The sequence below is a fragment of the Larus michahellis genome, chromosome 8 (genome assembly GCF_964199755.1).
Source record: "Larus michahellis chromosome 8, bLarMic1.1, whole genome shotgun sequence".
NCBI lineage: Eukaryota > Metazoa > Chordata > Aves > Charadriiformes > Laridae > Larus > Larus michahellis.
The window spans coordinates 3,131,178-3,157,062 of NC_133903.1; the positions used below are offsets into that span (position 1 = coordinate 3,131,178).

General features: G+C 42.7%; 1 protein-coding gene across 9 annotated transcripts in view; it reads right to left on the reverse strand.

Annotated features, from left to right (window-relative positions):
- MAD1L1 (mitotic arrest deficient 1 like 1) overlaps positions 1 to 25,885 on the reverse strand; it is a 372,969-nt gene that overhangs the window by 252,513 nt on the left and 94,571 nt on the right. For all 9 annotated transcript variants that reach the window (XR_012588676.1, XR_012588677.1, XR_012588678.1 and 6 more), the window contains one exon: positions 4,023 to 4,167. Coding sequence is in view for 6 of the 9 variants with exons in the window: in XM_074597442.1 (XP_074453543.1) it covers positions 4,023 to 4,167 (145 nt within the window). In the remaining 3 variants the exon portion in view is untranslated. The remainder of the gene's footprint in view (positions 1 to 4,022; positions 4,168 to 25,885) is intronic.

Here is a 25,885-nt window from a genome sequence, read left to right on the forward strand (position 1 = left end):
ACAGCTTCTCTGGGCAACCTGGGCCAGGGGCTCACCTCCCTCAGAGTGAAAAATTTCTTCGTAATATCTCATCTAAATCCCCCCTTTTCCAGTTTGAAGCCATTACCCCTCATCCTATCACTACATGCCCTTGTAAAAGGTTCCTCCCAGCTTTCCTGTAGGCCGCCTTCAGATACTGGAAGGGGCTCTAAGGTCTCCCCGGACCCTTTTCTCATAAAGGCTGAGCATGACCAGGTAAAATCACACAAGAAGAAGAGAAGGTGACAACTCTAAAAAGATCCATGCAAGCCAACTTCTGGCCCTCCACATCAGAAGGCTTTGGGAACCCTTCATCTTGCTTTTATTGCTTTTCTCCAACCTCACTTCTCCTGCACAAGGTCCATTTGTGCCTCCTGAAAGCTGCCCTCCTGAAACAAATAGACCGGAGCTTGCTTTCCATTAAATACTGCCTCAATCAGCTGCTTGCACTCAGATAATGATTTTCAGAATGGGTTTTTCATTTTGGGAGACCTACATGCCATATAAAATTTCCTAAGAGATTCAAATTTTAGCCATTCAGTAGCAGAATTAATTGTTTTTAACAAGCCTACTTCATAAACAAAGACCAGGGGTTGTCTGCAAAGCTCTCAGAAAAAGAGAAATACTCAGGAGCTTAAGGACAACACAAAAGTCAAATACAAGACTGTGTAGGTAAACATGGCATTCAAAGCCAATACAACAGTAAATCAAAGAGGAAAAAGGGCAGAGGTGGCCCAGCTCTTCCCCCAGCATTGCAGGTATCTCCCACTGCTGCTGTATCAGAACTACCTCAGGTAATAAAGCAGAGATTAAAGACTTCCCTAAAACTCTCAGCAAAGCCAAAGCAGAAAGACAGCACAACAGTCAGCGAACGCAGCCAAGCGGATGTCTAAAAGAGCGAGTGAATACATCCCTTCAAACACCTATTTCTTTTTCGTCACCTTAAGCGAACAGAGTGACACTCCAGGAGATACCTTCAAGCCAGAAATGTCTGAAAACCTCTAGGGTGTCCAAATCTAGTCTTATGTTTCACTGAAAACATGTAGATCAAAAAACTTAAGTACTGCCCTGATTTACAAGGACTCATGGGAGAAAGTAACCAATTAACATGTTCTAACCAGCAGTTTGTCAGCAGGAATAGCCAGGTCACAGCTCCCGCGCCAGCCCGCTGTCAGAGCTGGCATCGGTGGGGCTGGACCCCCGCACTAATATGTCAAAGACTGGAGACCCCTGCTCTTCGAGTCTGACAGGGCAGAGAGGTTTGTAGTGACTCACCAAACTATCCTAGACTGACAATTGTGCCAATTCCAAACAGTAAACCAACTGGAAAGGCCCGAGTAAGGTCAAGAAAGCCCAGAAGAAGTAAATGAGGCGAGGAAGCAAGCAATGGAGGGAGAAGTTAAATGCACTGAAATGGAAATATGAGAGCAACCAAGAGAGACGGTGGCAAGTAGAAAATGAACAAGATCGAACAAGTGAGACAGGCAATCTGTGAAAGCCAAAAAATATTGTTTGAATCTTGAGGACAAAAATTCAATAGCCATAAAAGTAAGTTGAGAAGGGATCAGATTGGCAAGCAAGTACCTCCTGAGGGGAGTATGTTTACTACTAAAATATTAGGTACTACTGTTATCAAATGAAGAACATCTTATCATTTTCTATTGATCTTTTAAAACACATTCAAGGCCTGAGACTTCCAGGTTACAATTTGAGCCCAATGAAAGGAAAGCTGTTACTGCATTAAACTCGCACTGTTAAACATGCCTAATGCCTCAATCCTTATTTGCTCAGCATACAGGAACGGATTCCCTGCCCTACTAGAGGGTCAAACGTACACAAATGCAAAAATCACACTATCAAAAGCAATAGCAATTCAATCATATATATAATTGTCTCCCCCAAATTAGATTTTCACAGTCCCATTTAACAAGACAAAGATTCAATAGAGAGAGCTCATCTTTTCCATTCTCAAATTACATAGAAGCGCACTGTACTACTGATGCCACTAATTAGATGATTAAATACCATTCTAGGTGATATGCTTTCAATGTAAAATAATTATTTTTAACAGGCAGTGTATTTGCTCAATCTCATTTTGAATCACGATATCATACTTTTTTAATTAAATGAAATTCCTTCTTCTGATTTTGCATGAGAAGAGCATCCAGTAGGAGAAATAGTGCCAAGGATAGATCGCCCAAGTACCACAATGCATCTCCTTCTTCACAAAGGATCCCTAGCGTTCCCTGGACGGAATATAAATTTTAGAGAACAGCAAAGTTTTTATTCCTTTAAAACAAGTCGGTTGAGGAATCATTGAGCACATTGAAAACTTCGCTGCCAAAACGCAAGTTTATTTGCCTTGGTCTGATGAAGGACATTTCCAACTTTTCCTCTACTCCTCTTCCAGGGGGAGGAGAGCAAAGCAAAGGCTCTGTCTTCCTATATAAATTAGGGCACAATCAATTACGTGACAAAGTACTGTTGTCTTTTTGTCCAGTACTTAAAGAAAAGCGATGATATTTTGTGTTCTATGACAAAACACATTTCTGCTGAGGACTTCAAATAAGTTAACAAAGGGAATATTTTAGAAACCATCTGAGAAACCCCCTTCAGGGCTGAGCAGCCCAGCGCAACGCTAGACAGCTGAGAAGGTTGGAAAGGAAGGATTTTTATCGGGTTCAGTGTCCATCCAGTGCTCTATCCAGCCATGCCAGCACCAAACTAGGACAGGATGGAGGGCTGGCTGCTGCTGGGGATATTAGAAAGCCTGGGAAGAGATGCCTTTTCTGCTTCCACGGAGAGAGTTTGGCCCATCCACCCTGACTGTGGTGTCTGCCTCAGTGCAAAGCAGAAAGAACTGATGTCATTTTTCTTTTCGCACTTATGCGACTCTCTGTAGCATCAGATTCTGCAGCCAGAAGATCTGATAGAGTATCCTTTTGTAAAGCAGTTGCTTCATGCTTCAAGAAGCCCTGCTTACCGCGCCAGACATCCCAGACTCTTTGGCTTAACAATGACGTGGAACTACAAAGAACTGGGTGCAGCACAATTAAAACAGATCAAAATGCTTTAGTTGACACTGAAAATGAAAGCCTAAAGCACAAGGAACAGAACAGCTCCTTTCCCTCTCGCTCAGACACTCCCATACCAGCATCTTTCCTGCCCGTACACAGGGATGTGCCTGGCTCCCTCGCACCCGCTCCAACTACTCAAGTCTGACCTTCTGCACACACAAAAGCTTCCTTACGTGAGCAGCTTTAGCGCGGCAGGGAGATTGCTCAGATGAGGGAAGTGCTGTGAGGAGTATTCTTGGAAAGTGAAGTACCTATCATTCTGACTATAGCGAATTATTATTCCCTTTGGGTAAAGAGCGCTCTGAGAATTTAATATAAAGTTTTCAATGCTCTACAGACTTCAAAATTATTGTATAGAATTTCATCACGAGAGCATACCTGATATAGGATAATGCAGACTTCTTTGATATATCCTTTAGAATCTTAAAACGTATTTTCAATTTACTGGTCTAGTGCCTACCATTACATTCGAACAGACTTTCAGCCTAAGAGGAAGGCGAAGCTCTTACTCTCTGTAAATTGTTTTTCCACAGGAACAGTTGACAAGGTGCTGTCGTTTCATTCTCTTTAGGAAGGGAGGCGATGCAGCCAAAGCCATTATAAATTCCCTTCAGTGGCTCAAAACACTCTAGCGACAACATGATTCAATTCTCTGCCCTTGCACAAACGCCAAGTCTGAGACGGAGCCACATATCCCCAACCCAGCATGAGCCCAGATGGGGGGAACGCCAGCAAAGCCTTAGGACGTACTAGTACTTTTATTCTAACAGAGCCCTGAAGACAAGTTTCACGTCTCTTACAGCACCCGCTATGCAAAGACCCCACAGCAACTTTGTAGTACCAGTTACGGAGGTGAAATAGCAACAATTACACCTGGAGAAAAGAAATAAGGACACGGGCTTTTCCAAACATTATCTAGAAACTCACCTTGGTGAGTAGCAGCACACGCTTCTGCAGCCGCCTGACCAGGGCTTCGTGCTGCTCACGCTTCTTCTTCTCATCCAAGAGCTGGCTCTGAATCCGCAGTATTTCCTCCTGTAACTGCTGCCGGGCCTTCTCCAGTATTCGAGCACTAAAAAAGATAATACAGACCTGTGAAATCTTGACCACTGTCTCTTAGTCAGATCAGAAAAACCTGAGAGGAGAAGCATCACCACGATACCAGGACACTGGGCCTGGGGCCGTTGCATCTTACGGCCGCACACTGGAACGCGAGTAGCTGCAGTCTCATTATCAGCTGTTCTCAGAAAAAGATAGGAAAGAAGAACCATCCCGGTGACAGCCTTCTTGTTCAGCACATGACAGTTACTGGAACCTCACATAAACAAAGCATTTAAGTAATTGGATATCTATTTCAAAATCAACCCATTTGCCTTTGAGAAGATGCCTTGTTTTCAACAAAAGATGCACGATCTCGGGTTCTACTGTGTCTTTTAATCTTTTTCTAACAAAGTAGAAGTAAAACTGAGGTTTAATATGATCTGCTTTGACAGACAGATAATACTCAGCAAGTAATTACAGCCACCACCTGCACACTGTTCTTGCCAGCAACCTATATTGGAAGAGAAATGTCATCTGAGGCCAGGTGATTAGCACTTCTGCAATGTGGACACAATTCTCAATTAAGCCAGAAGAGCTTGGTCCCTCTTCTTCTCAGATCCTTGCTGTGCAGCCCGACACGGTGACGCACAATTATCCGTGTATTCCTGGAGATGTTCTTCATGCGTGCCCTTCAGGCGCTCGCTCCGCTGCTGGGACGCTACTGGGCAGCTGTTCCAACGCACTCATCGAGCAGCTCATCACACATCAAGTACGTTGGCAAAGGACTTGATCAATAACAAGGTAAGAGTGAAATTGTGATTGTTAAGAGTCGGTTCATAATTTAAGTGTGACAAGTTTATCCAAGACTGCACTACCTTTGAAGTATGTACAGAGTGAGCAGGACATGAAAAAAAAAAAATATTGCACACAAGTCAAATCCCCCCAGGCAAGCAAGAGAGATCAAACCCATCTCCAGCTCACTCAGGAACAGAAGATCTTTATTTCTCTGAGGCTAAAAACAATACTGGAAAATTTATGATTGCTTCAGAGGGGTATTCTTTATCATTATAATTAAAAGAAAAGAAATAAAAATGCTTTTAAATAAAATAACACTATTGTTAAGGTACTGTTTAGATAGATCCAAAAGGGAACACTGCCTTAAGAGTCCCTTTTAGTGTAAATCGAGTACATCCTGCACTGCCAGGTCACCAAATTGTACTTCCCAGGAAATTTAGGTAGGAGTTCACCAGAATCCCCAAGCAGCTGTCTCCCTACCTCAAAATCCTTCTCCCTGAAGAAAAAATATGCATTTTAAAACACTGGATGAATTAGAAGCCTGTTTAAAGCTCCAGTTCAATTTTGAACCATAAACAGCCCACTTTAATAATTAGGGACTGTGAAATAGTCTCTTCATTGTTGTATTCAGGTGGGAAAGTTCATCAAGAGGGCTTCTCATCTGCATTTGAAAATGGGTAATTTTATTCCCAGGACACCACTACTTCCTTGGTTCTGATTTAATTAATCAGTTAAAAAGGGAACCTGGGCCCAAGAGCAGTGTCTATGGTGATGGAAGAAGAAGCAGCGCCAGCCTTGCACCGGATGCTCCTTCCCCATCCCAACCTCAGGAAACATCTCAAACAGTCTCCTGGATACTTAACTGGAACATTAGCGTCTTTCTTATTAAATAACGCGAGAATTCCACAGGATAAAGTAGAGGATCAACTCTTGTCGGATCCTACAAAATAAATCCATATTAAAAAGCTTCCTAGAAGCCAAGATCCAAAGATGGCAAATAGCAGGTTGAGTCCTGGCATACTGCGAAATATGGAATAAAATTAAGTGGTATAGCCGAGATGTCAAATGTCACAAGCGTGGTGCCAAGACAGACTTTACACCCGTACATAGGGGCCAACCTTCCACGTGTGCAACGCGCCAGCCTCCAACACAGGGCAGAACGGACGGGCAGGACCAAGTAACCTCAGCCACTGTCTTAAGATTTATTAGAGTTCAACAATATTCTTTTTTTTTTTTTCTGCACAGGGTAAATGTAAGTACAAAAGCCTCATTAACTTTGTTATAACAAATTAAATCTCACTACAGAAACCTTACTGCAAATATTATTTGCTCTATCAAAGAAACATAGTCCTGATTAGAGTCAGAACAGCAGAGAAAATGCAAACATAACATTAAATACTACAAACCAGCCAGAATCTCGCATTTGATTATTGCAAAACATTTTGATGGGACAACGGAGAAGTCTTTTTTTCTTACTCTTTCAATATTGTGACCTATTTCTATAAATTCTGAGAGGACTGATGGATTATGCTTGAGTTGACATTCACAAAGAAAAATGTGATATGTGCTAGGTTTCCTTCTTGAAATAACGAAAAATATTTGAGATTCACATCTCATGGCGAGCACAGCCATTCAGCCACATACACACCTCTCAAACTAGGTTAGAAAATTAGTGCTTTAAAACATGAGAAAAATTAAGCCAGGGGAGACAAATGGACAATTTCCTCAGCCATTGCACAGTGTTTGGAAAGAACACCATCATCTGCTTGTATTTCAGCCTCAGATCAAATGTGATATTCATGTAGATAAAATGTAAATGCCAGAGATGTCTACGAAAGCAGAGACAATACTTAAACTCTCTGAACTGACTCTGTTACCACAGATTTCCTTGCTGGAAGAAGGGTGAAATTCAGCTTTCTTACAACTCTCCACACCGTGCCAAAGCAAATTATGGAGATCATTTCTTCCTCTCTTATGACAGATTGTTATTCTTCCAGAAACTGCACCAAATGCAACATAAACCATCTCTATAAGAAAAAAATCCAAAAAGAAAGTTATATTCCTTATTGACACAAAACAGGATTGGGAAGTTAGATGTGGCCACTCTTCCTCCCCACTGATGACACCTATGGCTTTTCAAAAGTAATCGCTCACTCAAAATGAGCATTAAGAAAAAATAAAATAAAACAGACGCAAAGGTCTCCATTCAACAGAAGCTTGGAGAACTGGCATTTTTTAAAATCTTTGCAAGTTCAAAGTAAACCTTTTAAGCCTTAAAGAGAAAAAGTCATTTCTGTTTATCAGCCTATTATAGAATCATAGAATCATATTAATGTTCCTTGTTCCACATCCCAGTGAATGAGATGCCAACGTCTTTCCATTCTGAGCTGTTGAGACTCTTCATATTTTGCTCCTCCCTTCTGTAATCCACTTTAATGTAATCTTAATGATAAAACTTCAGTTTCCAGAATGTTCTTTGAACGACTGAGAACAATGATGGCAGAGAGTGAATGCTGAAGCTGTAAGATACATTTTAATAATTTCCTTCAAAAAATTACAAAAGCAGCTGACAGCTTCCCCCCCCGCCCCACAATGAGCTATAAAACATTATTTTAATTATTCCATCCTTTCAGTAGCCAAGTTACCACCTCAGAAATACTAATAAAGTAACAGGGAAAGCAAACAGGATGCCACAACCAGTCTGTGGATCAGCCCGAGTGGAAAACAAGAGGTCCACAGCGGCAGGGAGACAATTAGAAGAGCAACACTCTCTGGGTCATGTTGGGACTTGGGAGAAGATGAGACACTTGCACATCCCAGGGCCAACCGTCAGAAACCAGGATCACATCAAAGAGAAAGCACCGAAACCCCGGGAGCGGGGACGGGAAGAACACTGAAGATGCGCCGAGGGAAAACACGGTGACAGTGCTAACGCACATATATCACAGCAAAAAGAAACTGGCTGCAGCTATCAACATCTCCGTGGCAGAGCCCAAAATAAAAAGGTTAGCACACGAGCTAATGAGGCAAGAAGGAGCAAGGGAAATTGTTTTGTAGCAAGACATTTGGATGAAGAAAAGCACACCCATTCCCGAGGCTTGACAACTTGCAGCCTTTTCAACGTACCTTCACATTTATAGACAGTACACACAGAGACAGAAACCACACTGGAAAGTGATAAACAGAGAGCTTGAGCAAAAATGTTATTTTTCATTCCAGTTCTTCTCCCCCAGGTTTTAGAAGCCAACATGAAGGTGTAAGTAAGTAAGTACGTAGCAACAGGGTAACTCCAGCATGTCTTCATACTGTCCAGTGGACAAAGGCAGAACATCCCTGCACATGCCCTCCCTCGAGGCTCCTTCCGACCCCCAAGTCCCAGATTTCCTCCCCCTCAGCCTCTGCCCAACCCGCCACCGCCTGGGACGGGAATTAAAATGGAAAAACAGCAGGGAGAAGACGATGACAAAACCAGTTTGACTTACAAAGGGACGGGACACAGGAAAGAAAAGGTGGGTCTTGGCAAAACAGAAAAATTTCCATCTCATGTTAAAAAGGAAAAAAATTGATCCATTATAAACTGCTGCTGGACAGACGGATGGGAGCTGTGCGACCCCTGCTGCAGGATGGGACTAACAAATTTAAGGCAGGTAAACTAGAAAAACAAACATCAGGAAGGAGGAGATTATTCAGCGCTGCACGTAGTTCAGCTCAAAAGTCAAAGGTCTGGGTGCTAACCTTTCTTCTTCCCACACGGAACTGTGAAGGCAGCGAAGCAGCAGCATCCAGGCCTGTGCTAGGACATGTGGGAAGGGTGGAGGCGACATTTCCACTTTAGCTGTTATTTGGTTACCATGTTCAGAAGGGGCAACGGTACAAAATATTAACATCTTTAGTGGCCATATTTTATTTAAAGCTTTAACTGAGCCATATGAAATACTGCTACAGAAAATACCACCGAGAGGCAGCAGGAAAACAAGCTTTCTTCGTGCTTTTTATTTCTCCCAAGTCTTCAGCAAACATCTGCAAACTTTCTCTCCGTTCACGCTTTCTATTTTCTCAAAGACCTTTTATATAACTCACCATCATCAGGCTTCCATAAATCACAAATCACTCAAAAATAAGCAGTTCGTATGGCATGTTGCTGCTCTACATACAAGGAAGACTTGAATTACACTGAATTTATACCGAGGGAACAACATAAAGGGAGTTATTTTGCTAGCGTGGACAGGGAAAACGGGTAAGAAACCAACAGATGTTTGGAGCTTTATTGGTACATTGAAAATATGTTTTGTCACTGAGACAGTATTTAATTTTACTCCCTAACCAGCAGCATCAATATCAGGCTCAGAAATGCAGTTCCTTCAAAGTGAACAGTTAGTTAGAGAACAAAAATAAGACGATCTTTATGTCCGGTACAATAGCCATAATTGACTGGCAGAGTTAGGATTTACTGAAAGAAATTCACATCAGGCTCCCTCTGCTTCCCTTCATTAGGGGCTGAGGCGCTGGCAGCAGCACAGGCTCCGCCGCACGCGGCAGCCCAAAGAACCGAAACGCCAGGGCCGGGGCGGCTCTGTCTGCACGGATGTTTCATCAGCCGCTCGATGCCAGGCGGACTGTCCCATTGCTAATAACCATGCTTTCCACATCCACCTTCGAGATGAGGATGAAAGCAACGTCTTAGTTAATAAATGAGAGACTTCTCTGGTTTGTTTTGGTTTTAAGGTGAAACACGAACAGTTTGTCAAATACATCCACCACTGACTTCTGGAATGTGAAATATTGCAAGGGTGAGATAACTACTGGCGTTAAGTGTCCTGTTTCTAAGGCACCAAACCTGAGGTGTTCATAAGGCCAAAGCTTCTATTAAAGGCATTTATTTGGTGAATAAAACTTTTACTGGTATTTAAAAAATACCAACCCCACAGTGTTTATTGTATGCTAACTTGAAAACACTGCCTTCATTAGTAAAACTGGCTACGGGAGAAACCAAGCTGCGAGTTGAATACACAAAGTGATTTATAACAGCTTATGTAGACAAATCTATTAAGGGCTTTTGGTATGTCCAAATGCTCCCGGCTCTTGTTCTGAATCAACAACAAGTCAGAAACACTTGCATCCGGAGCAAACTGATTCCCTTTGCAGTGCTTGGTAGAGAAGCAAATACTTAATGTTCTTAATTAAATGCAAGTAATTAAAAAGGAGTTGAAAACAACGGTCCTGTACAATTATTAACACAGCATATAGCCGGTACAGCATGTGTCATCTATCTCTGTATCATAATTTTGTATGTGGCATTTAGCAATTACAGAGGACTGCCTATTTTTAAAGAGCATTCACCGATAAGGATTTTCCACTCCCACTCTGAGATAAGAATAGTTCCCCCCCGCCAAGAACAAGTTAAAAGCGTCTTCCCAGCCCGGCAGAGAACGGGAGGCACAGTACGGCAGTGCCTCTGACCGCAGACTGGTACACCGAGTGAGCAAAAGTGCTCACGAAATCGTTCCAAATGCGTTACCAGGAGTTGGGAAGAGAATACCTCCTTTCCCATTATTTCAATCGGAGCCCCATGCTCATTTGGTCCCCTTTGGGGCCCCAGTTTTCCTCTCGGCCACCGCAGGCTGGTGAGGACAGTCAGCCCCCGGGCACCGTGTCAGTGAGGAAACACACGGAGCTCCAGCACCGAAACCGGGCAAAGGGCTGCTCCCTTCCCCACCACCCCCCAGCTTTGAACATTCACTGCAAAACACCAGAGAGAGGGAACTGTCATGGGAGGAAGGAAAACAAACAAGCCAGCCCCCAGAAAACAACCCCAAGGAAGAATTTTGAAAGAAAACCTTTTCTCCAGCCAGGATCCAAGCGCCCTCTCTGCAGCTGGCTTTATTTACATCATCTAATTCAAATTCTAAATGCTTCAAAGTGTTATTACACTTTTTTCTTTGAAAACAAAAATGACAACAACTGAAACAAAACTGAGAATGAGAAAACCCAAAGATTGAAATAATTACTAATCAAAGCCGAGGCCTGTACATGGGATGGTGAAGTCACTGGCCAGCTCTACCCAGTAATTTCTCTTCGTGTCAGCTCTGATGAGTTTTATATTTCTAACATTTCACCAATTTGAATCACTAAATTCAATTTGCATTCACAGATAAACAGAGAGGGAATAATAAATACTCTCATCTGACCTTGAAGTGTGAGACAGAAAATTGCCCTCCGTGATTTCATTTCAATCCGAACCGTAATGAATAATGCAGTTGGCCCCATCAGTTACCGATCTATAATCACACTTGTGGGCTGGATGAACTCACGGCCATCCCTAAACGTGATGAAGAAAGTCAAAACTTCTCACTGTTTTTGTACTAGTCTTTTTCTGCTTCTCCCTCTGCCCTTCCCCACCAACCCCACTCGCCCCCAAACACAGTTGCCTGAAGGGTTTCCACTTATTTCATGGACAAACGTGGGAAGTGAGACGAAGGCATTGCATAGTTTTCTCAAGCCAATTCAGTATTACGTGCATTGTAAAAAAATCTCCTGTAAATGCTCTAAATTCACTAAGTATTCCCCTTCCCAGCAAGCTGTCAAGTCACCGGCCAAACCCTCCAGCGCTGGTGTGAAGCACAAGCAACACAGCACAGACAACTGGTGACACCAGCACCAGCGCCTGAGAATATTTCCTATTTCTGTTATACATCCAAACCAACTCCCAGCATGAGAGCAGAAAAGTCACCTGGGAATAGGCAGGATGAGAGCTGAGGAGCTGTAAAGGATAAAGGACTGAAAGTGGAGTGAAAAAAGGAAAATTTGCTTGAACTAGGGAAAGAAGTGAGTAGGAGAATGGTTGTGCTGAACCAACTTGTCAGCAAACGAATCTGCTGAAATTCCAGGCTCTTGACAGTTAGATAATAGCTTTTCTTAATAAAATAAAAAGGATCAAAGTGTTTAGATGAGAAAAACAAAACATTAAACCCTCCATTGCAATATAACAAGTGAGCCCTCGCAGACTCGTGACTCATTACAGCTTCGCGAAGGTTCTGCGGATCTGTTTCAAATGACCTTTTCCAATGAGACCTCATTTCCAACGTGCATTACTGTACTCCGCAGTGAAATGAGGATCGAAATGAGGATTGTATATTACTGTTCGCTCACTTCCTTTTTTTTCTTTTTAATATCTGAATCTGAGATTACCTGAATGAATTTACAGAAACACAATTGTCTGAAATATTTCCTGCAGAACGATCCAGCGACGGACCCCCACCGTAATTCTCACGCAAAGTCAAAGCTGGGGCTCAGCATTGCAGCACCAGGCTTTTGTCTGTGAAAACCCCTCCAGGTTACGTGATGAAAACCTGTCTAGGTTTTCTCTGGGGGACTCAGAAGAGAATTCGTAACAGATACGTGTTGCCAACAAATAAACCCAAAAATTAAGTACCACCCCCTAGCACTTGCCCATGGGACACTGGCACAGATAAAAGGAACAGAAAGGCTGGGAAGTCACTTAGCTGCCTGTGACAAGCACTCCGACAGACTGCTGTTCTTGGCTTTTCTTTCTCAAAAGCACCAATTTAACTTCATCTCATACCCGCCTCCCACCCGCTTTGACTCAACACATGTCAAAGAAGTCTATCATGATCCAAGCCGTATTAAGCACAGCATTGTAACAGATCTGCTAACGGTTAAATCCAAATTATGGAAGCATATTAAGACTGCGAAGGTCTTAAAAATTCCATGACTGTATAACCTGACCTGTAACCATGAATTTTCCAAGTGCCTTTGGGCATAAACAATGTGACATGGTACTACTGTATGATCTTTTCCACCCTACTCTAATAACAACTCCGGATTTGCTGCTAACTGCATCTGTTTTCTGAAGGTTCTCTGCCTCATTTGCTGCAGAATTTGGCAGATTAATAAGCACAGAAATTGCTTAAAGAGAATGGTCTCACATTAAGGCAACTGAAAGTCTCCCAAAAAAACTGGTTCCAACTCTTGCCTATGCCAGAGCTCCCAGCTGATGCCATGAACTTCTCAAAGGTGCTTAGCCATTAGACAGTCCTTTGTGCTGAGCTCAGTGCTGGGCGCTGACACTACTGCTGAAAGCAACAGCTGCTCGGGTAATCATGGCATCATAGAACTGTTTTGGTTCCAAGAGACCTTTAAGATCACTGACTCCACCTGTTGACCCAGCACCGCCAAGTCCACCCCCACCCCACGTCCCTCAGCACCACGTCTGCCCGCCTTTTAAACCCCTCCAGGGATGGCGACTCCACCACTTCCCTGGGCAGCCTGGTCCAATGCTTGACAACCCTTTTGGTGAAGAAATTTTTCCTAATATCCATCCTAAACCTCCCCTGGGGCAACTTGAGGCCATTTCCTCTTGTCCCATGGCCTGTTCCTTGGGAGCAGAGACCGACCCCCCCTGGCTGCCCCCTCCTTTCAGGGAGCTGCAGAGAGCAAGAAGGTCTCCCCTCGGCACCCTTTTCTCCAGGCTGAACACCCCCAGCTCCCTCAGCCGCTCCTCACCAGACTTGTGCTCCAGACCCCTCACCAGCTCCGTTGCCCAGATCAGACTCACTAACGAAGTCCTGCTAACCTTATTCCTAAAACATTCTGTGGATGGTTGTTTTCCCTGTTACCACCCAAAAATTCACAGCACCATTTGAATCTGCCACTGGACCGCTGACGCTATCAGGACTTACCTGCAGGGCAGAGAGATCTACTTTCCGCTAATTTCCGTCCCCCAAATTAGCTCAAAGAACCCTTAAACCAATATAAGGCAAGTGGAATAAAGCTGTCACTGTGGAAGGAGAACTGCCAGAACAAGCACATTTATAACCCTGTTACACCAATTCTCCTGCATCAATATTTTTAAATGTTTAATAAAACAATACTACATGCTATGCAATCTTTTTGTAATGAATACTTTATACAGAAACCAGTCAGGTGGACGAGTAAATAGACTTTATGCGGCAGTTTCAGGTTTCAAAATCACTAGATGAGCAGAGAGGTCAGATGTTTTATTTTGGGGTGAAGCTGTGATAGGGAAATGAATTTAAAGACATGGTCACCGAGTCATTTTGTTTCTGTACCACTCATAAAAGAATAGCCCAGCTCAATATAATTTGGTTCCAGCCAGTTGGTATCACAAATCACACATCAACCAGCTCCATGGGACAAGACGGAAAGGCTGGAGGGAAAGGAAGGATTCAACAGGTACGGTGGGAAGAGCTTCCGCCCTCACCAGTGCAGCATCGTAATTCATCCCGCAGGCACGCAGACTGCTTCCGAGGTGCCTTTCACCCAGGAGTTTTACTCTGGATTAAATCGCAGCGGGAGTCCTTGCACCATCAGTGAGTGTCCCAGCTGTAGGCTCTGTAACGGCTCCTACCATCGCAGCTACATCGGGAGCACCACGTCTGCACCCAGAGGGATGCGAAACTCACCTCTTCCTTTCCAAGACACACACCAGCACCACTGAGGTCACACAACAGTCACTAATTTGGGCTAATCTGCCTCAATTTCCTGCGAAATTACTTTTGGACACAGTGGTTGATTCAATACTCTTCATCTCCCTCTCCTGGGATGTGGAAGAAGCGCAGCATTTTTTCGGCTTCATGGGAGTCCCTCCATAGCAAAATCAATGCCCAGTTACAGAGCCACGCTGTGGGATACCACTGCAGTTTGCAAACTGCTTCCCGCGATGCAAAGCCATACTGCGTGTTGTGTCTCTCCCAGGAAGGGACGGCATCTGTCAGACCCTCCCCAGTCACACCGGGATGGGTTCTGCTTCATCGGCTCGCTTCCCAGCTCCCAGCCCACGGTGATGTGGACATGCATTTCTAACTCGGCAATCATCCTTGCTCCCAATCTGCCTTTTAATATTCACCTGACCATACCGGCAACACTTCTCCCCTCTCCATCTAAAGGAGAATAACAAAGACCAGCCTTGATAAATCTTTACCACGCAAACTCTCGTGCCCCTGTCAGATGTAACTCCGGCCAGCACTCCATAACTAGGAATAACTGATTCGATGCAGAAAATTAGATGTCTAGCGGCACTATATTCTGCGACAGCAGTCTGAGAAGAATGAAAACAATCGTGAGTCTGCAACATGATGAGTGGCAGGAGGTGAAGAAGGAGCAATTGTTCACTGCCTCCTTCAGTAGAAGAACTAATCAAATTAATGGAGGGAAACTCATCATGGGCTATTAAATACAAAAAGATACCACCTTTGGCTCAAGAAATCTTTAAGCTTCAAACCAAAGAAAAACGTGAGAAGTATCTCTGCACATTTGCTCCTTTATTAGACTTTCCCAAAGCTTCCGGCACTGATGTATTGGTTTAGGTTGATTTTTGATCCGATTGCAAATTTGGGGAAAAGGGTTAAAAAAGAGGTTTGCTTATTTTTAATGCACACAAACCGATCTCATCTAGCCTAAATTTTTCTCAGGTGCACATTTTTGTTGTATTTTCTTAGGTGAATATGTTGTCATTTAATCTCTTTCACACATGAGTCTCATTCAATTTTCAAACTGTAAATTAGTAGCTGGGAAAAAACAATAAATCTGTTCTCACCGGTGCAGTTTGCCAGCTCTTGGCTATGGCAGCAAGTGGTCCAGCTGACCGGTCTCTGCTACCATAAGGTTCCCATGGGGAAAAAAGGATTCAAAAACTGCCAAAAATCTCCTAGTATGTAAGAATTAAGGCCATAACTATCTATTTTATTTGAACATGCTTGTGTTCAGTTTTTCTCAGTGTTTGGAACAGACAGGGCATTTCCGTAGAGCACTGCTTCATTCCCGCAGCTCCAGTGAGATCCACCGAGATCCTGAGTTTGCAATCCAGAAGGTGCAGCCTTTGCAGAGGACAGCGAAGAAGGACCATGCACGAAAGAGGAGACAGAAAGCGGCTGCAGATCACAGGGTCCCCGCAGATGCATATGAAGATAAGGCTGAGGTGCAGAATCTGTGCTGTTCAGTGGACATAAAAAGAGGTGACTGGAGCAGCAGATGCTACAGACCAGAAGAATCGGGCTGGTCCTCACCTCATCCTGCCTCGCTGGCCAGGACCTTTCACAGCACCTCTCTTCATCTCTTTCTGTTATAATGCAAATAGGAATTAAAAGGACCACGAATCAACTTCTCATGCAAGGAGAAGAGATCTGCTTTGGATCTCTTCTCTGACTAACAAACACACAATATTCACTTTCAGCGATCTCAGGTGACAATAACAAGTAGGGCTACCAAAGAAAAATTTCAAAGGCCCAAATCTTCCAAAGAGTTCTTCTTTTAAATATGTATGTAGAGAAACCAAACATGAATTACATAAAACCCCAAAGGGCATAAAAAATAACAACATGTATGATTTTACATCAAGTGGCCACCTGCATATAGAGAAAACCAGAAAATTATTCCTATTTTAAAGCCATTTGAAAACACAGGCATTAGTACACTATCACCACCATTATCCACAATAGGATGGGCAGGCAGAGCATTCCTACATTAAGAATTCATAGCTCTACTAGCCGAAACAGGAACGTTAAGAACATGCAACTGGAAAACGCAGAGACACCTGGCAAGGCTGATTTATCTATCACTTTAAAAAATAGTTTGTACCATGGCACTTTTTTTTTATTGGAAAGGAAAGCAAGAAAGATAATGCTGATGATGTATTTATTTTTGCAAACTCCTTTACGAAGGAAAGAAGAATTTTTTAGGTGGAAAACCTTCAATAAGAGCTTATATGGGACAGCAAAACAGACACAGAAAGGAAAAGTCGCCAAGACCAAAACTAAAAACCCAGCACAATAGGCGGGATGCCCAGCTCGCTCTCTGGAGCTACCCAAGAGGACAATTAGCAGTGCTGGTCCCCCATAGCCTACGTCGCCCGCATTCAATATCGGCACTGTGGCAGCTGGTAGACGGGCTGTGCTCAGCACGCCCTTCGATCGCCGCTGGCTTCCATTAGCATCTCCCCCACTGCCTCCATTGTAGCTCATTAATAAAGCCCATTCTTCCTGTTTATTTCCTTATCGATCCACTGTCTCCTGCGTGGGAAAAGGCGTCGATGCAGTTAAGGGCAAGCACCTGCTTGGAGACTTCACCCTTCAGCTACTTTCTGAAAGTGCATTTTATTCTCACCGGATAATAAGATTCTGTGGTTAAAGGAGCTTTTAGGTATTGGCATTGTCATAAAATGTTCCTTGTGTCCTACTTCACTGGAGCTGACAAACTCTCTGCTTGCTGTCAGCAGACTAATGAGAAAAGAAGCACTTCTAAAGAGCTTTGGATACTTTTGCATTGCAAAGTGAAAAGGAGAAAGTGAGATATTTCAACGATGTTCCATTTCATTCCAAAGCCCCATAAAGAAGAAAGAAAAAAGGGAATGTTTCTGCACAATCACTGTATCAACCAAGCAGCTCGCTTATTAATCGCTCCTTCCTCCGCATTCACTGGCTTGGGGGCTTGGAAAGTTGACACTTGACTTGAAAAATGCCAACTCTAAGCAGTTTATTTCCTCTTGAACTTTAAGAGCTGACTGAGACAGAAGTGACCTTTAAAAAGGCAGGGTTAGTTCTTGTATGAATTGATAGAAGGATTCTTTGCCTACACAGCACAGCAAGGTAGCGAGCAAATCCCCTCTGCAAACACCCCTTTCTCACCAGAGGCAAGAAGAACACCGTGTTCCATCAGCCACAAGATTCCCAAGGCTGGAGAGCCTGGGACCTGGTGACCCAGCTTGGCCACATCAAGAGGGGAAGACTAACAATGTTACAGCCATAAACCAATGACCTTCTATATATACCCAGAACAGACACTACACCAATATTGCTAACCTCAAGGCACTTGATCTTCCATCACAAGGAAGGAACGCAGGGACAACCAAAATTAAGTACACCTGCTAATCTGTGCCTAAGTCACCAGCCCAGACTACAGAACAGCCCAGCAGGTCCTCTGCCAGCGGGACACGGCAAGGTACCAGGGCTCCCGGGACATCGAGCGGGTTGTTGTGACTCGCATCAACCCCTGCTGAAGCTGCTGAAAAAGAAACTAATCACTACACGGCTCATTAATGGTCTTCGATGAAAGGCAGTTTGAAAATGCAAATCAATGCGCAACAATAACTACTAATAATACTTGCTGCCACACTAGTAGCCAGAAATGTAACCGGGCAGAATATTCTTGTCTGAGGTCCACCACACAATTAATGCCACCAGATGTCCAAAGAAAGGCAATTGAAGGATTCTGTGGCAGCAATTGAAGGATTTTATGGCAGCAGAGGATAACCTATGAGTTTTGATAAAGGAAATTCACAAAACAAATATCTAGGATGCTAACGGGTACGGGAATACACTAGAAATAAATAAATTCAGTTTGCCCGTGTGCTAATAAAGACACTTGGCTGAACATCATTTGAAGATATGAAGTGCCCTGCAGACAGGAAGGCCTGTGCCTAAACCTGTACATTAAACCAAGATAACCAAATGATACTTCATTTATCCCAAATAGCGCAGAAGTATTCACCTGTTTCTCACCTTGTATGGAAGGCAGACGTAGCCAATTCGATAACAACAAAACGTTAAAGCAGAAGGTGAGCAAGCTTTCCACTGCTAGGCAGAAAAAAAATCACAGCGTTAGGGTCAATATTTAGATTTTTTTCAATTCCTTTTTATTTCTAGTCTTGATCTTCATCTTCCGTGCCATGCTGACTCCTAGCAGTAAAGGACTGATGGAGTTCAGAAATCTCCAGCCAAGTATGAAGTATCATTTTGCCATCAGCAGCAATGAAACGCTTCCCATCTACCATCAGCCCACTTGAGCAGAAGCAGACATTCTATAAAGAGAACCCCACGGCTATTCCGTGCAGAATTCACTTTTTTCTTCTTCTCTGGAAGGAAAGCACACATCAAACTCACCAAGGCAGACAGAAGAAGTCAAGCCCTATATAGTCTAGGTTAACTTATTAATAATGAATCATTTCTGCCATTATTCCTAAGGTTTAGTATCAGGCTGAATGCCTCAAGAGGAATTAGCGGGGGGAGAAGAGATGGGGAGCGATATTTTGCTCTCCAGTGCAAGTGGACGCGTGACAAAGAACAGCAGCATCAGTGGGATATCGAGTCGAAACTCTCAACCGAGAGCTCGGCATCTCTCTGCTAGCGGAGACTTAGAGAATTCCTGTACCTGAGATGTAGATGTATTTACATGTGTGTGTGTATATAGAGATACAAACACACAGTAGTTATCAATGCATATTAAAAAAAGAATACCTGTACCCTTCTATCCTCTGTAGCATCACAAAAGAGGCAAGTATGAGGATTAAATTTTTTTTATTTTTTTAAATACGGGCTGATCTCCATGATGGGGCTTTTCCTATGCATATATTCACCGGAGGTGCAAGGAGAGGGACTCCCGCTTTCAAAGTTACTGTACAATCACTTCTTTTTAATGGTCAATTTAACAGTGTTTAGTCTCCAACTGTTGCTTTCCTGCACAGAATACTGCATTTGGGAATCTGACTCTTGTGCATAAAGAGGCTTCTTAACATCTGTATGGCAATATGAAAATACAAAAATACAGATTTATACGGTAGGTGTGTAACTACTGCAAAACAGATTTCCTCGGCTGTAATACACATCAAACAATACTAAAAAGCAGTAAGAAACTGCCATCTTATTTACATGAGATGTACTTTGAGACTTCTAACTTTTGCCTGGAGGTTTTAATTATAGCAATTCGTGTCCCAGGGCATTTTTCTTGTAGTAAGTCGTCTTCCTCGTTCAATTGCTTCAAGGGCTCTGCTCTCTGTGCTTTGGCACAATCTAATCACTCCTACGGGAGCAAACGATAACATGAGCGCAGATCAGAAAAACAGCTTTGAATGAACCAAGAAAGACGAAGGACAAGATGTAAAAGAACAAAGAACTTTGCATTCTTTATTCAAGAGTCTATTAGATCTTTGGAAAGACAATAAAGAGCAGGGGGAAAGGCACTGGTCTGCGTAAAACTTGAGACTTCCAAGTTCAGGCACTGCTTTTTCAAATACTCCTTACACCTACGTTCCCAGATCTAACTTTCAGGAGAGATTGTCTTAAGTCAGTTATGGAATTTTTCTATCATATTTATTTTTTGAAAGAACATGGAGAGAGAGAAAGGAGGAGGAAGTGATCAAGAACCCACGTTTGTCAGCTCTCTCCTTTGCCATTTAATTCAGTTGGAGGGAGGAGAATTTACAAGTCGCATCCACTTTGGTGACTCCGGGTATTTCAGCAGAAATGTACCCAGTGACTCAGAATAAAGGGCGGAATCTTCCCCCAGATTTCACGCAACAATACAGAAAACAAAGTTTACTGAAGGATAAAGAAATGTCAACAGTCCTAGCCAAGGCACAATAAATAATCTCAGTGGTACGTTGTGTAAGTTAGCTTCTAGCAGCACAGCACAAAGCCAAGCAAGGCCGTCGCTGAAAACGGGGAATCCATCTTTACCATAAAGGACTTTGACTCATATATTGCCATAACACACTGTTGCATCTGGGGGGGGAAAAAAAATTAAAAACAAAAAAAAAAAACAAAAAAAAAAACCAAAAAACCCAACAAACTCACTCAACAAATCGGACAAAGTAGGATGGTTAGAAAGGGGGAAGTTGCTGTTAAATCCATGCTACTTCTGGATGTGCCGTTAAAGTGCCCCCAGCTGCACCATTCCCAAAGGCAGGAGGTACCAGTCTCTCTGCTGACGCTAACGGAGTCTGCCGTTGTGTGTGGCTCTGCTCTAACATCTCCGCAATATTAGTCTGGGTGGACTTCTTATTAGGGGGCAATGCAAAAAAAAAAAAAATTGTAATTGTGGAAATTCTTGTCGATTTTGCATGAATGCCTTCAGCAAACCCTCTTGCCAGATTCATCGGCACACTGAGGAAAAAATTGAAAAAACTGTCTGGCCCTAAAAACTTTAAAAGGGAATTTGAGCAGAAATCTGGTCATTTTATTGTAAATATACCTTCGCGCATTCACAAGAAGCTTGTAAGAATACAGAAAAGATCTAATTCCACAAAGAGCAACAAACAATGTCACCCTTGAATGCCAGCAGAGTTACTCGTGGGTCGACAGCTATTTGGTGCTGCTTTGAGAGCAGACGTACCAGCTGTAAGTGATGTTCCAAAGAAAGAATATTTGCGGGTACTCCGTTCCATGCAAGTGTCAGCTCGGAACAGCCAGGAAGCGCTTCACGGGCTTTCTAACTTGCTCCATAAAGATGAGATTATATATAAAATACAACTTGCAGAGCAACCATATACAGCCATCATCCTTGTTAAAAGGTTAAAAAAAAAAAAGAAAAGAAAAATCATACAAAAAGCAGCCAACCACCAAGAAAACAGCACAAAACAAAACAAAGAGGACAGAATACTGAAGCCACACATAAGATCATCAGGATTTTAGGGAGGTTATTTTGTGCGTGTCCACTGCCCGGACTGACAGGCTGCTAATGCGGGAGAGATTTTTTTCTTTGATGTTACGGATGTTCAAAGCTATTCTCAAATTGAATAAAAACAGTAAATGGCAAAAGCCCAAACTGATAAAAGTTTCCTCTCCAAATACACTATTAGTGGTGGTTTTGGCAGTGTTGAGTTGATGGTTGGACTCGATGATCCTAAAGGTCCCTTCCAACACAGACCATTCCATGATTCTGTACAGGATCATGCTATAATGGCACACGTGCCGAAAAGAGCAAATATTTGCTGATCTCTAGCTAATTTTATGACATTTTTAATATCACAAAATAAGTACATGTTGATAAGTCTACTTGGAATCCCTTAAATCAGTCCACCAAACAATCAATTTCAGTTGAATTCATTAATGTGTTTAAAGATTATTGATTCCATAGCTCCAGCTATTAGTTACTGATAGCATATATATATATTTAACAACCTGAGAATGATTTAAAAATCCATCAGGCGCTAATTACTTGTTACAAACTTCATGCAGGAGTATTTTAAAAGCCTGATCTATCTGATTTCATTAGCGCTTTTCTTCTACAACTCTCCATCTAGACAACGACAATCAATTCATTCCAAGGCTGTTCCCACTTTCATTTTCAGGATCTTGGTGTTCCAACATTTGCGTTTCTGTTAAGGCAGGACAGTCCAGTGAAACAAATGTTTTCAGGAGTTTATAGAAGTGTATGGAAACATTTCTATTGATCGTAAGTTATTAAAGGATCCTTTTTGAAAAAAAGATAAATCTAATACTTGTAGTTTCCCAGTGGCGTTAACAGACTAAAACTACAGTTTCGCAAGTTCATCAATTTTTTTAATTAGATTTATGAAATGGTTTGTTTCATCCATCTGTGGTGCGGTATATGGGATAAAAGCATTGCATTGGAATTAAAGAGAATTAAGAAAAAAATCCATCACTTACATTGCACTGAATTTTCCAACCGCCGATATTAACTACAGCACAGTGAATTCTCGCAACGATTACCTGGGCAACTTGATGTTTTTAAACAGGATGAGAAAGTTAGATTTGGTTTTCTGCCACCATCATCAACGGAACAAAGGCTGAGTAAAAACATTTTGTCTGTCGGCTCCTCGGAGCATTCTTTAAAGGCTGAATTAAACTATTAAACCAGAATAAATGATTCCATCTGAAACTAAAAACATATTCTTCCCCAAGTTAACCACACGACCCCCAGAATTCCAGTGCAACTGTCACAAGGAAGCAGCAAGAACCATGACTGAATGCATGAAGCTTTTAGATACACGGAAAGAATAATGTCTCGTGAAATACCAGGAATTCATGAAACATCTGCACACTACCAAATGTAGGTAATTTTCCTTTGCTTATCAGACATCTCGCCTCTCCCAGCCTCTTCAGCGCAGGGAACTACTACCTGCTTATTTCAGTAACCGGCGTTCATGGACTCCAAAGCCAGAAAAATTTAACTGCTTTAACCTAAGGCACATAAGAGGAATTACTTCCGTTTTGCCCAAAACCCAAGACTAAATTTAACCAAGTCCTAAGCATTTATTTCAAACGTGGGGCACAGATTTAGTTTGCAGCCTTTATGGCCCAGGTTGGCACATTCTCAAGTTTTATTTGGGGTTTTGGTGGGTTTGAGTTTTTTTGAAAAGGCTTTTTTTATCCCCTGGCAATTTGGTCTGACAAACATATGTAAGCTTTCTATGAGATCCTACAAGTTAAGTAGAACATGATGCTTTTAGCGCTTTGCGCGGTTCTGCGCTGCTAAGTGCGGGCGTGCTGGCCTTCACTCCGCGAACAATACCAAAAGGCAGAGCACCAATACTGAATATTCAAACAATTTCAAGTAGCTATTCCACTTTTTCTTCAAGCTTCTCTAAAAACATTGTAAGCAATCGTGTTAAATAACATCAACTCTATTTATATAAAGCTAATTACAATGCCTGTTTTCACTGACATCCCAAGACAAATCTTTCAGCCAGGAGAGAGCCCTGAAGAGAGACATAAACTAATCCATACGGCCACCTGCACAACCTTCGCTTGCCTTCACCAGGCTCCCCGATGAATCTTGAAAACCAAGATCAATTTGACATCAACTAATTGTGGTTATTCTCCGCATCCTTCCAAGCGAGGGCGAGACAGAAGGCCCGGGCGGCACAAGTAACCGACGCTGCGAGTGCTGACCTCGGGAGGTAAATTCTGGATTGCCGAGATGATTACGGGTGCCAAACTTACAGTGTAATTAGAAGAAATTAGTGTGCTTTTTTTCGGCGTGCATCGATTTAAAAAAAAAAAAATAAATCTGAGATATTGAGTGTAATCAACAACAAGGCTCTGCTGGTAGCTCCGCATTTTTAAAAATCAATCTGAAAATCCAATGTCTCCAAAAAACAAGGTAAAAACACCTACTGATTACATTTAATAGCAGAGTAGTAGATCTAAATGTAAATGCAAGGAAAAAGAGACTACTAATAAATATGAAACTGTAATAGCTGTAAATGTCTTGCCTTTAGGAACAACTAATTTATTTTTAAAGGCAGGTTCCAAGTCTCCTGTTTGCTCTCCGCTGGGTCCCATAAACTGTGACTGTGTTAATATAAAGCTTTGTCTGCTCTTAAAGAACAGCCGAGCAGCTTACTTTCTATTCTAATCTTCAAGCAAAGGTCATATCTCCAGCCATCTTTTTCCACTCTTTTGTGCGTAGTGTACAGGAGACGCGCAGGGGTGGGCGGCCTTTCCTCTGACCAATTCAGATGAAGTTTCAGCCCAAACCCAAACTGGTTGGCAGGAGACACCGACATTTCCCATCCCAGCCACATCTCAAAGTATTTCAAATCCATGAAATTCAGAGCTCGTATGCTCGGGAGGGTCCCCTGACAAAACACGTGGTCTGCGCTGTTTCACACAGCCTGCAGATACAGTTCAAAAACAAGAGGGAAAATTTCCTATTCATTTCATATGTTTGCTGTGGATAGCAGCGATAATTAACCAGAGAGATGTAAATTAATTTCATAATGGATAATTTCAGTGGAAACAGCCAGCTGTCCCGAAACTGGTTTGTGCCTGGAATTGAGACTAGAACCAGGCATTTTCCACCCTCTGTTGTGAATATCCCGCAAATGTCTTCATTCCCTGACCCCGTGCAGCGGGGAAACGGGCTGCTGGAGAAAAACTACTACAAAACTTCGGCAGCCGACGCGTCCCCCAAGAAACACAGCCCTAGCAAGCAATTACGCATTGTATTCTCTAATCCGAAATGTGTGTGCACATGTATGTACATACGCACATAGAGTCATGAAGTATGACATTTCTAGATGACAGCACAGTTAGGAAAGAGGAAATTTAAGTTTTAAATCATCTGTAAGCCTGCAATAGCACTTAGTTAAACGTCACCGCTCCACATGCAGAGCCCCACTGATAGCATTCATCCACAGACGTTTGTGTGCAAACATCAAAGAAAATGATATAAACGTTTTCACATCGCTCCCATTCAAGATACATTAAGCCTGAAAAGCAAAGAATGGCATCGCAGTACGCTGAGAGCACGGAAGGCGCTTCCCAAACTGCCTCTGAATCACAGCAATTAAAAGAATTAGACGGTGACCCTTTCCATCCGATCAGCGTGAAATTGTTCGGATGTGGAAAAAATGAGTAGGAAAGGGGAAAATGTACTTTGCCTCACATCTACAGCCCACCATACTTCTGCCCTGGCCAGTGGTGATGCTCTGACCGTCACACTCGGGGTCTTGGCTGCAGTTCGCCCGTGTGCGGGGTCATTTCTCTCTGCAAAGGGTCGCTGCCTTTCCGGAGCAGGTCCATCATCAGACTTCGCATCAGATGATTTAAGTGCAATTCTTAGCCATTCGTTCCAAAGCTCTGCAGTTCGTGACTGAGGGCTTTACCAGATCTGTCAAGAACAACGCTAATCTCCCATATTTCTGTACCAATCCAGGAAAACTAAGAGAGTTTTTTAGGGAAAAACGGCGCTGTGTAAAGTGCTGCCAGCCAGGGCAGGCAGCACCCTGTCTACAGGGTAATACTTCTGCCAGGACGGAAAGACCAAGAGATACATGACCCCAAATGAATTCGGCAGAACTCTTCAAGCTTGGTATATTTTGCCTTTTTTTCCCTTAACTTTCTTTCTTGAATTATTTTTTCTGTACGTGGGAAATTATGACAAGATTGAAACAGAAGGTAAAAAAAATTCCAGACTTTTGTTAGGTCCCAGCCGTGCCATATTTAATCTGTGAGAAGCAGACCAAAAACAATACTTAGCACTTTAAAAAACAATATTCATACTTTCCAAACGAGCACAGAACTAGGTTTGAAATAAAACTTTAAAATATACAGATTGAAGAATTCTCTTTGTACATTTCTCATGCTGGAAGACGGCAGGCGAGGCAGCCCCACTAACACGAGACAAAAAGCCATTCTACGCTGAAACACTAAAAGCCCTTCATAGTCACAAATTCC